The sequence below is a fragment of the Oncorhynchus keta genome, chromosome 22, assembly GCF_023373465.1.
Source record: "Oncorhynchus keta strain PuntledgeMale-10-30-2019 chromosome 22, Oket_V2, whole genome shotgun sequence".
Lineage (NCBI taxonomy): Eukaryota > Metazoa > Chordata > Actinopteri > Salmoniformes > Salmonidae > Oncorhynchus > Oncorhynchus keta.
Genome location: NC_068442.1, coordinates 40,633,295 through 40,646,169, shown reverse-complemented (window position 1 = coordinate 40,646,169; position 12,875 = coordinate 40,633,295). Strand labels below are relative to the sequence as shown.

At 44.6% G+C, this 12,875-nt stretch overlaps 1 protein-coding gene across 1 annotated transcript in view; it reads right to left on the bottom strand.

Annotated features, from left to right (window-relative positions):
* Positions 1–1,842: 1,842 nt before the first annotated feature.
* Positions 1,843–12,875, bottom strand: part of LOC118401485 (adenomatous polyposis coli protein 2-like) — a 43,132-nt gene continuing 32,099 nt past the window's right edge. Inside the window, exons 11-15 of the mRNA XM_035799033.2 lie at positions 12,663–12,802; positions 10,434–10,511; positions 10,157–10,273; positions 9,807–10,021; positions 1,843–9,686 (exon numbers count right to left, since the gene is read on the bottom strand). Of these exons, the coding sequence (XP_035654926.1) occupies positions 4,133–9,686; positions 9,807–10,021; positions 10,157–10,273; positions 10,434–10,511; positions 12,663–12,802 (6,104 nt within the window). The 3' untranslated portion in view covers positions 1,843–4,132. The remainder of the gene's footprint in view (positions 9,687–9,806; positions 10,022–10,156; positions 10,274–10,433; positions 10,512–12,662; positions 12,803–12,875) is intronic.

Genomic DNA, 12,875 nt, shown 5'->3' with positions numbered 1-12,875 from the left:
GTGGATCCCATTCTTGATGGACATCAGAGCCTTTCCGAAAGATCCAGTCTTCAGCGTCTTGGAGGATGCCATCCAAGGTATGCACCTAGCTACTGTACATCTGTCAAATAGATGACACTATTACTAAGTGAATTCAAGCAGACACCCTTCACTTTATTTCACATGTAATGTTATGAGGGAGATCATCTAATGTTGAGCTTTCAGCAAATTGTCTACTCGATTTGGTGGCCTGTGTTTTAGGAAACCTATTGAACTAAACTGGATTTCACCCTTCCACAGATGCCAAGAGGGGGTCATCAGACAATGAAGTGGAGACAAAGTATCTTCAGAGCTGCAGGTACTTGGAGATGAACAAGCGGCTTCAAGAGGTCAGAGGTGAACAGCAGAGGGAGGAACTGAGGACAGCTGGAGAGCAGTTGGGGATCAGCGTGGCCAAGGTCAAAGGGAGAGCCCTCGAACCAGTCTTTGAGGCATCACACCTCAGGGCTGAACGAGCTATAACCTCAGGGCTTGGGGAGCACCTTACCTCGGGGCTTGGGGAGCACCTTACCTCGGGGCTTGGGGAGCACCTTATCTCAGGGCTTGGGGAGCACCTTACTTCAGGGCTGGGGAGCACCTTACCTCAGGGCTTGGGGAACACCTTACCTCAGGGCTGGGGAGCACCTTACCTCAGGGCTTGGGGAGCACCTTACCTCAGGGCTGAGGGAGCTATAACCTCAGGGATTGGGGAGCACCTAACCTCAGGGCTTGGGGAGCACCTTACCTCATGGCTGAGGGAGCTATAACCTCAGGGCTTGGGGAGCACCTAACCTCAGGGCTTGGGGAGCACCTAACCTCAGGGCTGGTGGAGCACCTTACCTCAGGGGTGGGGGAGAACCTAACCTCAGGGCTGGGGGAGCACCTAACCTCAGGGCAGGGGGAGCACCTTAACTCAGGGCTTGGGGAGCACCTTAACTCAGGGCTTGGGGAGCACCTAACCTCAGGGGTGGGGGAGCACCTAACCTCAGGGCTGGGGGAGCACCTAACCTCAGGGCTGGGGGAGCACCTTACCTCAGGGGTGGGGGAGAACCTAACCTCAGGGCTGGGGGACCACCTAACCTCAGGGCTGGGGGAGCACCTAACCTCAGGGGTGGGGGAGCACCTAACCTCAGGGCTGGGGGAGCACCTAACCCCAGGGCTGGGGGAGCACCTTACCTCAGGGGTGGGGGAGAACCTAACCTCAGGGCTGGGGGAGCACCTAACCTCAGGGCAGGGGGAGCACCTTAACTCAGGGCTTGGGGAGCACCTAACCTCAGGGGTGGGGGAGCACCTAACCTCAGGGCTGGGGGAGCACCTAACCCCAGGGCTGGGGGAGCATCTAACCTCAGGGGTGGGTGAGAACCTTACCTTAGCTTGAACAGATTCATCACAAGAAAACTTGGCGTTCCTCGAGTTACACCACCTCAATCTCACACAGGATGGTCTCAGAAATGGAAATGGGACTCAACAGATTGATTGTACATTGTCAGTTGATTGTTGTTCCAAATAATTGTTGGCATTAACATTGTCTCCATAAATTGGTGTGACTTTTCACAAATGGTAGCCATGTGATAACATCTAGCCATGTGATAACATCTAGCCATGTGATAACACCTAGCCATGTGATAACATCTAGCCATGTGATAACATCTAGCCATGTGATAATATCTAGCCATGTGATATTTTTTTTAAACTTAAAGGTCATTATGAAATTAATGCCAGGATGAAATGTCAGTGGAGAAGTGCATTTGTTGATATCCCGATTAGCTCATAAAACTGTCAGTATGTCCACATTTCATTGGCATGAGTGCATGCTAAGTCAATATAATTGAAAGCCCATTTTATTGTTTTGACAAATTCAAGAAAAATTCAAATGAAGGTTTTAGTCAGCCAGGTTAATGAAATGTGTCCACAATTTATTTGATGAGAACATTTATTAGGATGACTTTCATTCCTTGGCCTATATCACATTGTACCATTTGCTGCCTATGGCTCTGTTCACACCTGGCATGAGATTTCTTGTCCCCCATATCTGATCTGTTATAATCCTCCTTCCCTTCACCCAGTTGTCCAACTTCATTTATTCTAGCTGTAGCAAAGTGGATAATATCAAAATGACAGTTATCTTCACAGGAAACTGCTACAGTAGTCCAGTTCCAAGTCATGGCTGATGCAAATCAGCTTTTATGTTCCAACTTTGGAGGTGATTTCATTGCTCGTTCACAACCAGTTTGCAAATCATTCTGGCGCTTCCAAGCACTGAATATTACTGGAAGTAACGTAATGCCAGGTGTAAACAAAGCATTTGACATTCATGGTGGACGACCTTGGACATTTTAATCGTAACATAGCATATACAACACTTCAGTTGTAAGGATCTTGACAAAACTTTCAAAGATAATGTCTTCGTCTTTGACAAAACTTTCCTACATACTGCACACTCACTATTTGTCTTTAAGGGCTGTTTATACATTATCAATGGCCATTATGTGACAATGTTTGTGTGACAAAGAGACTTGGTTCATTGCATTACTGAAAACACGAGTAAAACATGGACATCAACACTGCACATTTAATGAGAATAAACAGCCCTTAAATGTCATTGAGATCAAGCCAGATTAGTTTACTTTTTGTCAAGCACTTTTGTCTTGGTTACATCTCTCAGAGAACATATGACCGGAGAACATATGACCGGAGAACATATGACCGGAGAACATATGACCGGAGAACATATGACCAGGTGATGTTACAACTACAGAGAATATTCATTATTTTCATTTCTTATACTTGAGTTCTTTGACCTATCACTACTGGCAGCAAGACGTTTAAGCAAATATTAACACATTTCTGTAGATAGTTATACAGAATCATTTCTGTAAGAGTACACGTCTGTAAAACCCAACAGTTGTTTCTCTCTTAGTGACCATCAGCCACCTTAACACCATCTTTTACCTGCCTGTGATTACTTTAAGTATAACTGATTCTAGAAGCAAACACAAATATGTTATAGCATTCAATAGACAAAGGCATTTACAGCTATTAAGTTGAAATACAGTCAAGTCATTTAGCCTGTTCATGTACAACAAGCATCAATGAGCATGACGTTACTTCATTGCCACTTGATCCAGATTGCAGATGGACTAGAAATGCATGTTTACTGGTTCTTTTTTGTTGAACTTTTTAAATAATGAAGAATACCACTGAGAAGTAGATTTTAGTCCAACATCCACAATATTAAGAGGTGTAATACAGGTGTATTTAACATGCTGTAAGGAGCAACACAGAGTTGTTTTTGCTCACTGGGAAGCTTATAGTTATACCGTATGCCTGCACGCAATTAAATACTACTTTAAAGACAGAATACAGATAACACAGAGTTCCAGCAGTGCTGATTGTTTAAGGTTAACTATTAGCTATAATAATTCCTGCAGTGGTTCAAAAGTGAATGCTAACAGTGTTGTATCCTCAGTAGTGAGTAGAGTGGTGAAGGCGAAGCAGTGACATGTGAGTACATAAGAAATACTGTACATGAGATTATGTCCTTATTTTGATGTATTTCAATGGTCTTTCTCAAATTAGTTTGGAGACACAGTAGTACCTTTCCAAAAACACAAAATCTTCCAGCCGGGTTTTCACTCAATAATTTGCATATTGTTTTTCATTAATGGTACTTCCTTCATTTTGATGATGGTACTGTATGTCTTGGAATCCACATACAATTTTATTTTTTTGTATGTTGTCATGTCTACACTACTTTTCTAACAGGCAATGATTTATATACAAATACAAAAAGTACAAAAATGTTATTTTGTAAGAGAATAGGCTATTCCCCGTAACTCCTCTCTAAAGGATAGTGTTAGTCTATCCATTGAAGTCTTGTCTTATGCATACATCCAACTTGTATGAATGACATGTGGGATCAGATGATTTGACATGACAAGTGTTCTTTTTTGAAGACATATTTCTGAAGCAGTGAGGGAAAAAAAGGTTCAATACCCGAGGTAAAATGATTGATATTCACAACTAAGCCATCTGAGTGTTAGTATCAATCAGGAACACAGTAGGATTTTATTCATCTCAAATGTACAGAAGTACATACGGTACTACGTAGTAGCTACTGCGCTTCAGATTTATCACATGACTTCTCATTGATTGTTGTTTCTTGGCTCTGTGTGTCTTGCAGGCAGCAAGCCATGGGGCTGGGTATGTAGTTGAATGGGGTAACCCTAACCGCCATGCTGGGGGAGCTCTGACGGAAATGACCGACGCCACCTGTGTGAGTTTCCACAGAGTGTGAATTTCCAGTAGAGGCTGTGCTGTAGCTCTTTAGGGATCCATCAGAGCCTCTATCTTGGCCGGAGCCAATGCTGATCTTTCTAAGGAGGGCTAGTCTCGCTGCCTCCTCTGAGATGACTGGAGCTGTCTCAACAGTTGGAGAGGTGCTTGAGTTGGTCTTGTTGGACGAGAAATCCTCTGTTTGGACTGTGGCGTCGCTCGTCTTTCTTGAATTAAGTAAAATGGTCGGCAGTTTCCCTGGCAGTGCCGGTGGTTTAGGTTTTGGCCCTTCAGGAACAGGCAACAGAGGCAGTGCAGTAGATGGCAGAGTGCTCTTCAAGATTTGAGGAACATCCTCATCCCGAATTCTCCTCCAAGTGACTCTGTCATTGAGACGTGATCCAGTTCTCTGCTGCTTCTTATTTGTATCATCCTCACTCTTGGCTCGCCCACTTGAGTCAGAGGACGAGGAGCGGAGGGAGGAACGGCTGGTTACTCTGCTCAGTATGTTAATGCTGGGCGATGAGGAATGGCGCTTGATTGTGTCTCTTTCCTGCTGCTTGGTTGCAGAGATGTTCCTCTGAGGCAACCTGCAGGGACTCTCTGAGCTGGTTCTCCTGGCTGGATGCCTGGTTGAGAGGTCTCGGTTACTAGAGCAGGCTCTGGACAGAGTCACAGTCTGCCTTTGTAGCCCCTGCCTTGACTCTTGCCTTTGCCCTGGCCCCCTTTCTTGCATCCTTCTTGGTCCCTGAGCAACTTCCTTTAGCTCTTGGCATCGAGATGAGCAGAGGAAGACTGCAGGAGCACCTGGGATTGCTTTTCTGGGCGATGCATGTTGCGAGGTAGGAACAGAGCGTGAGGACGGACCGTCACGTCTCATCATAGTCTTTGATTCCTTGATGAAGGTCAATTGCCTCAGGAACCCATTGCGGTCAGATTCGCTGCAGCTTGAATGGACAGATGTCATGCGAGTGGCTGGAGGTATTCTTTTTCCTGCCACCTGACTGTTTTGCCTGCTGATACTTGTGGGTTGGTTGGTTACCAATGGTGATAGAGTTCTGGACTGTCTTGCTGCATTCTGCATGAAGGGTATTCGGACGGGTGACTTCTGTGTTTTGTGTGCTGGAGATTTTTGGGTCGGATTTGAAGGAACAGTGGAACGTCCATTCCTTTCAGGTGGACTACTTGCTGGTGTGGTATCTTTTTTGGAAACAGATTGACTAGTTTGTGAGGGGAAGGTTATTTTCTTCGGTGACTGTCTCGATGGAGTAGAGCTTTGAGATGATCCAGATGATGAGCTCTTTGGTATCCTCGGAGGTGGGGTTGAGCTTCTTTTCGGCAAACACCACTGTGTGGAGTCCAGGGGTTGTCCCAAACGGTGGAGACTCCTTGACCTCTGTTGAGCAAGGTTTGGATTCTTTGGATCATCTGTCTTGGGTGACATTTTGTTAGGAGGAGGTATTTGTGAGAGATTTATCTCTTTCTTAGGGGTGTATGTCACTGTTCTACCTCTGAAGACCACTGGCAGATTTGGAACTGGCTTACGTTGGTTAAAGTCCAGAGGTTTGTTAGCTTTTTTGTCTTTAAAGATCTTCTTTTCTTTAGGAGTAAAACTAGATCCAGACATAAAAGAGAGGACAGATTCGGTCTCTTCAGAGGACGGTTCTTGAGACTTTGATGCTTGTAAGCGTGTGACAACAGAATTAGCGCCTTCTTGTATTTCTCTCCATTCAACACTGTTGAGGTCTGAGTCTTTATCCGAAGCCATATCCTCACTGTCAAATTCTTGTTCTTTGTTCCATCCACTGGCCACATTCTGCATGACGTTTCTTTGTTTCTGCTTCTTCTCTGCTTTCTTTCTTGCAGAAAGCTTCTTCCTCTGCTTGGGCATTGCAGATGTTATGCATTTTTGCAGAAGATCATCCTCTGAATCCATACTGACTGAGCTTGGTGAGCTTTGTTCCTCATACTGATTGTGGATGTGCATTGGTCTTTTTTGTTGGGCCTGGTTAGATATCTTGTTGTGTTTGTTTTTCACCCATATTTGCTGGGCTTTTGATTGGTGTTCCTCAAATTCTGCATCAATCAAAGAGCTAAGAGATCCACTAAGAGAATAACATGGGGGTGTTTCGTCCATTATTAGTTTGTGCTTGATCCTATTAAAACCTTTGGGTCTTGTCTGGGAATTGTCAATCCGACCAATATTAGTCATACTTTGGGAAAGAGTGTTCTTGCTGGACTCTCTCATCTGTTTTTTCCCTGCCCTTTTAATCACTCCCTCCTCTTTGTCTGTCTGTTCATTGTATAAGCAGTAAATGGCTTCCTCTGTGGGACAGCGGATGGACTGAAAAGCCTTGTTCCCCTGGAGTGATCTCTGATTTTGGTTCCCCTCTGTGTTTGGCTTTATGATAGGCAGATCCAGTGTCCTTGTTAGGACCTGTCCCTGCTTTTGTCTTTGTTGAATGGGTGATTGATCATGCTTTCTCTGGTTAGCCACTCTATCAGCCACCTCTTTGCTCTGCATCAGTACTCTTTGAGTGGGAATGACATGTTTGATTGACCTGTTCATTTGATTGACTGGTATGTCAGGCTGACTGGTCATTTTAGTGTTCTTGTGGAAGTGCGAAAAAACCCGAAGGTCTTCAATTCTCTTTGCCTCTTGATCCAACAATTCCTGTTTGTTCATATTTCTTACCCTCCAATCTTTTGCCCCCTTGTCCCTCACTGGGTACTGAAGTGTTTCGTCACTTAACGATGTCGTGCTGGAAATGTTGACAGGGGTGCCCTCTGCAGAATCAGTATATGAGGAATCATCCAGATATAAGTCCTTTTGTTGCATTACAATCCTTCTCCCTGAGCACATTTGATTGGCATTGTTAGGAACCATCATATAAACAGGTATAGGTTTTCGGGTTTGTGATTTTAGAACATGGGTGGGTAAGGTGGAGATCAGGGAGGGCCTTACTTTCCTGAACTTGGAGGGCATTGCTGAATTGATGCATTCTTTGAGAATTTCTATATCATCATCTGAATTGCCCTCACTATATCTTTCCCCTTGGTCCATAAAGGAAGGATGCTCATTGTCATCTGGCTCTCCCTGAGCCTGTGGGAATGTTGGATTGTTGTCCTTTTGCTGGAGTATGGGGGTCAATTTCAGTTCAACATCCTTCTGAATGAAGTGCTCATGAAGAGGTAGAGCACTCAAGCTAGAGGCGCATGAAAAGTTCTCTGTCGGCTTTTCCACTGTAAAGTAGATCATGGTGTCTAAATCTGGAGGCAGGTTGAACCTTTCCTTAAAGTCTGCAATATCCATGAACTTGCGCAAGCTGCTTTCCCACTGCCCTGCTGTCCCATCGTTTTGGCTTTCTGTACCATTTGATTCAGCAAAGCATGGAGTTTTGCTTCGACTGGGAGGCATGGTTTGCCCTGGACTGTCAGGAAGATCACTTGGACTTATGGTCCCACTGATCATTTCGCTGCATGGATCACTTAGTATGGAGCTGGCAATTGAGTGAGATTCAAAGCTACCCAGTGAGCTGACAGAGCTACAACGACTCATCACAAGTGGGGTCTCATGGATGTAGTTCTCTGACGAACTTGAAGGTGATCTGTCCTCAAGTATGCCTGGTGAGACACCCCTCAGGAACACCTTTTCATGTTTGGTTGGGCAGGGAATTTCAATTGGATCAGTCCCAAGGCTTTGACAGGTTTTTGAATCAGTGACTAGCAGTTGGCTATCACTAAGATCCTCCAAGGTCTCATTCTCCTCTTCCCTCTTTACCAGATCCTCATCTTCCACTTCAATGATCTCAAGTGATGAGTCACTCTCTAACTCATTTTCACTTTGACTCTGCCCGTCAAGAGCTTCATCACCAGAGGAGAGGGAGGACAGGGAACTGCAACGGGAGAAACAGATTGGTGTGTTCTCCACTGAATACTTCTGCAGTGTCTCCATTGGTCCAATGGTAGGACTTCTAGCAGAGCTCATTGGAGAAAACTTGGTTAAACTCCCCCCAGTCATCACAGTTGGGACCCAGGCTTGTCTCCTCATTGCTTGAGCTGCATGTACATTGATGGCAGTCTTTGCAACACCAAACTTAGCGACACTTTGAATTAGAGGGACATGTTGATAGGAAGGGGACAGCTTTATGGAAGTCATGCTGACATCAGAAGATAATTTAGTTGATAGGCTAGCTGGTGTTTGAGGGGGCACCGCTTGGCTCTTCTCTGTTTTTGTGCTATTAAGATCAGGCAATTTCACATTTTTGCTGTCCACAGAATCTCTCTCTGGTACGTCGATCTGACTTGCCTCATTGAGGACATGAGCTCCGACGTTAAGGTATTCTTGATGGGCCACCTTAAGATCAAGCTTGTTAGGCCGTCTCGCTGAGGGCCTAATCTGGTCCTTGCTACCACAATAGCCATCACTGGTGCTGCCACTGTTCAGACTGTCAGTGGACAAACTTGCATGGGTAGTTTTGAGACGTATGATAGCATGGGCTCTGTTTAGACGTTCTCTGTGTGCATAGCTGCTGGTATCAGAGAGGCGGCAGGGGGAGCATGACTTGGCCCGGGCCTCATGGAGTTCATCTGATCCATAGGGCAGGTCTGCAAAACGGTCCTCTGAGCTAAGGCTAAAGCTGTCCTCCGAAGATGTATGCATGGTAATGTTCTCCACAAGCTTATCAATCTTAGCCACAGTGTTGGTGATCTTTTTTGCTAATTTTTCTGCTGCAACAGACACCTCATCTTCTGGAGGCACTGGCTTCTTTTCCTCTGTCTGTGGTGGCTCCACATCTCTCTCCGGTTCACTGTCCTTCTTGCGAGGCTGGTTTTGAAGAAAGTTGGAGTTGGTCAGGAACATGGAGAGCACGGAGAAACTCCCTGTGTCCAGACTACTGGAGACATTAGGGGCCTCATCATCGTCAAAGCAGCCCGAGTCAGATGCATAATCTTTTGCCAGGCTTTCGATGTGCCACAGTGGCTTGTTGATGCTTGGATGCTTGGCACAGGGTTTTTTTTCAATAGAATCAAATGTCTCCGCAAGGTGCTTTGCATCTAGCTCAGCCTCTAGTGCTTTCTGCTTCCTCATGTAGAGTGAGGGCATGCAGGAACCAGGGGATATGACCGCGGCATCCTTATACTTGAAGGGCCGGTTCGTGAGCAGGTTCTGTAGAGCTGCGGCACTTCCCATGGCTATCATTTTGTGCTTGGAGTGTATGAGGTTGCGCAGCATGCTGACCGCTCCCAGGTCCCACAGCAGTTCCTGGTCCTTGGGACTGCGGGCAGAGAGATTCCAGAGGGTCCCACAAGCGTTGCTCACAATTGTCAGGCTGTGGGAGCGCAGGTGCTGTAGCAGCGTTTGGAGGCAGTTGTGGTCTCTGAGGATTTGCCTGTGTTGAAAGAATGAGAACATACTAAGTATACAAGCATGTCAGAATGAAATGTGCAGAAATTGATGACAATAATCATTGAACAGTTGCACTGATGTAGAATTCCATTCAAGGAAATACCTGTAATCGTCCCTGGTGGCCACAAGACTGGACACATTACGCAGGATGCCACCTCCACTCTCAATGATTGCCAGTGAGTTGGTCTGACATCTGTAGGTGAGGGTGCTGACCAAGAAGCCCAGAGCCCCATCTACTGAGCAAATGGCCACCTTGTTCTCAGGACTGTGTGCTGACAGATTCCACAGAGCGCTGAGGAGGCTCTTCAAGGTGGATTCCTAAAATGGGATTTTGCATTAACATTGCATTAGAGATTTAAAAAATATATTATATTTTGCAATGATTTCCTTTGATAATTGCTTTGCTTACAATTGCCAACATGAATTAATCACATAATCTAGGTGTGATTTTACCTTTGTAGCTTGAAGAGCACAGGTTATCAATCCTGTTACACTCCCCACGTCTCTAAGGACCCTCTTGCTGTTGATGTCTGCACGCCATGACAGATTTCTAAGAATACTTGACACTACCTGTGAGGGAACAATAGACATAACCTCTTCAGCCATGTGGTATTGTAAACATTTATTTGAAGCACTGAAACTAAAAAGAGTAATGCCTAGTGATCCTGAAAGGGTGACAGAATTAATACACTCTGGAAAAAGCTTTAGTATAGTAGTAACAACATCGAACCTGATGTAGTTCCTCACTATCAGATGCAAGTTGGGTGACAATGGCCTGCAGGCAGCTTTTCTTTGTGCAGAGAGTGGCCTGTGTAAAATAAAGGTCAGACATATAGTTGAAGTCGGAAGTTTACATACACTTAAGTTGGAGTCATTAAAACTTGTTTTTCAACCACTCCACAAATATCTTGTTAACAAACTATAGTTTTGGCAAGTCGGTTAGGACATCTACTTTGTGCATGACACAAGTAATTTTTCCAACAATTGTTTACAGACAGATTATTTCACTAATAATTCACTGTATCACAATTCCAGTGGCTCAGAAGTTGACATACAGTTGACTGTGCCTTTAAACAGCTTGCAAAATTCCAGAAAACTATGTCATGGCTTTAGAAACATCTAGTAGGCTAATTGACATCATTTGAGTCAATTGGAGGTGTGCCTGTGGATGTATTTCAAGGCCTACCTTCAAACTCAGTGCCTCTTTGCTTGACATAATGGGAAAATCAAAAGAAATCAGCCAAGACCTCAGAAAAAAAATTGTAGACCTCCACAAGTCTGGTTAATCCTTGGGAGCAATTTCCAAATGCCTGAAGGTACCACATCATCTGTACAAACAATAGCACGCAAGTACAAACACCATAGGGCCACGCAGCCATCATACAGCTCAGGAAGGAGACGTGTTCTGTCTCCTAGAGATTAACGGACTTTGGTTCGAAAATTGCAAATCAATCCCAGAACAACAGCAAAGGACCTTGTGAAGATGCTGAAGGAAACAGGTACAAAATTATCGATATGCACAGTAAAATAAGTCCTATTTCGACATAACCTGAAAGGCCGCTCACTAAGGAAGAAGCCACTGCTTCTTCACCAAAACTGCCATAAAAAAGCCAGACTACGGTTTGCAACTGCACATGGGGACAAAGATCGTACTTTTTTGGAGAAATGGCCTCTGGTCTGATGAAACAAAAAAAGAACTGTTGGCCATAATGACCATCGTTGGTTGGGGGGAAAAGTGGGAGACTTGCAAGCCGAAGACATCATCCCAACCGTGAAGCATGGGGGTGGCAGCATCATGTTGTGGGGGTGCTTTGCTGCAGGACGGACTATGCACTTCACAAAATAGATGGCATCATGAGGTAGGAAAATTATGTGGATATATTGAAGGAACATCTCAAGACATCAGTCAGGAAGTGAAAGCTTTGTTGCAAATGGGTCTTTGAAATGGACAATGACCCCAAGCATCCTTCCAAAGTTGTTGCAAAAATGGATTAAGGACAACACAGTCAAGGTATTGGAGTGACCATCACAAAGCCCTGACCTCAATCCTAGAGAAAAGTTGTGGGCAGAACTGAAAAAGTATGTGCGAGCAAGGAGGCCTTACAAACCTGACTCAGTTACACCAGCTCTGTCAGGAGAAACTGCACAAAGTTCACCCAACATATTGTGGGAAGCTTGTGAACGACTACCCAAAACATTTGACCCAAGTTAAACCATTTAAAGGCAATGCTACCAAATACTAATTGAGTGTATGTAAACTTCTGACCCACTGGGAATGGGTCTCTACTATTATTGTCACGCCCTGGTCTAAGTATTTTGTGTTTTTCTTCATGTATTGGGTCAGGCCAGGGTGTGGCATGGAGTTTTTGTATTGTGGTGTGTTTTGTCTTGGGGTTTTGGTGTGTATGTATTTGGGATTGTAGCTAGTGGGGTTATCTAGCAAAGTCTATGGCTGTCTGGAGTGGTTCTCAATCAGAGGCAGGTGCTTATCGTTGTCTCTGATTGGGAACCATATTTAGGCAGCCATATTCTTTGAGTTTGTCGTGGGTGATTGTCCTTAGTGTCTTTGTCCCTGTTGCTTTATTTAGTTGACAAGTATAGGCTGTTTCGGTTTTCATTATGTTTATTGTTTTGTAGTGTTTTGTGTTTATTTGTATTTACGTTAGTTTTTTCATTAAACATGGATTGCAATCTACACGCTGCAGTTTGGTCCGACTCTCCTTCACCACACCTAGAAAACCGTTACAATTATTCTGACATTTCACATTCTTAAAATAAAGTGGTGATCCTAACTGACCTAAGACAGGGAATTTTTACTAAGATTAAATGTCAGGAATTGTGAAAAACTGAGTTTACAGTAAATGTATTTGGCTAAGGTGTATGTCTTTATTGAAAAATGCCTTTACAAATCAGATAAATATGTATCCCTTTCAGTGGTTCGAGGCTTTTCGGATGATACCTTGTTGACGACATCTCCGAAAGTAAGGTTTGTCAGTGCCATTCCCGCGTAGCGTCGAAGTGCCATATTGATGGGATCGTTCTGCATGCCGTACAGCTCCTGGTCCAAGTGCATCACCTCTGCAACCACCTGCAACCCTCCTAAACAGATACACCCGCCAAGCACATCACAAACTGAATAATAGATTAATTCACATATCATATTTTTCTTTCT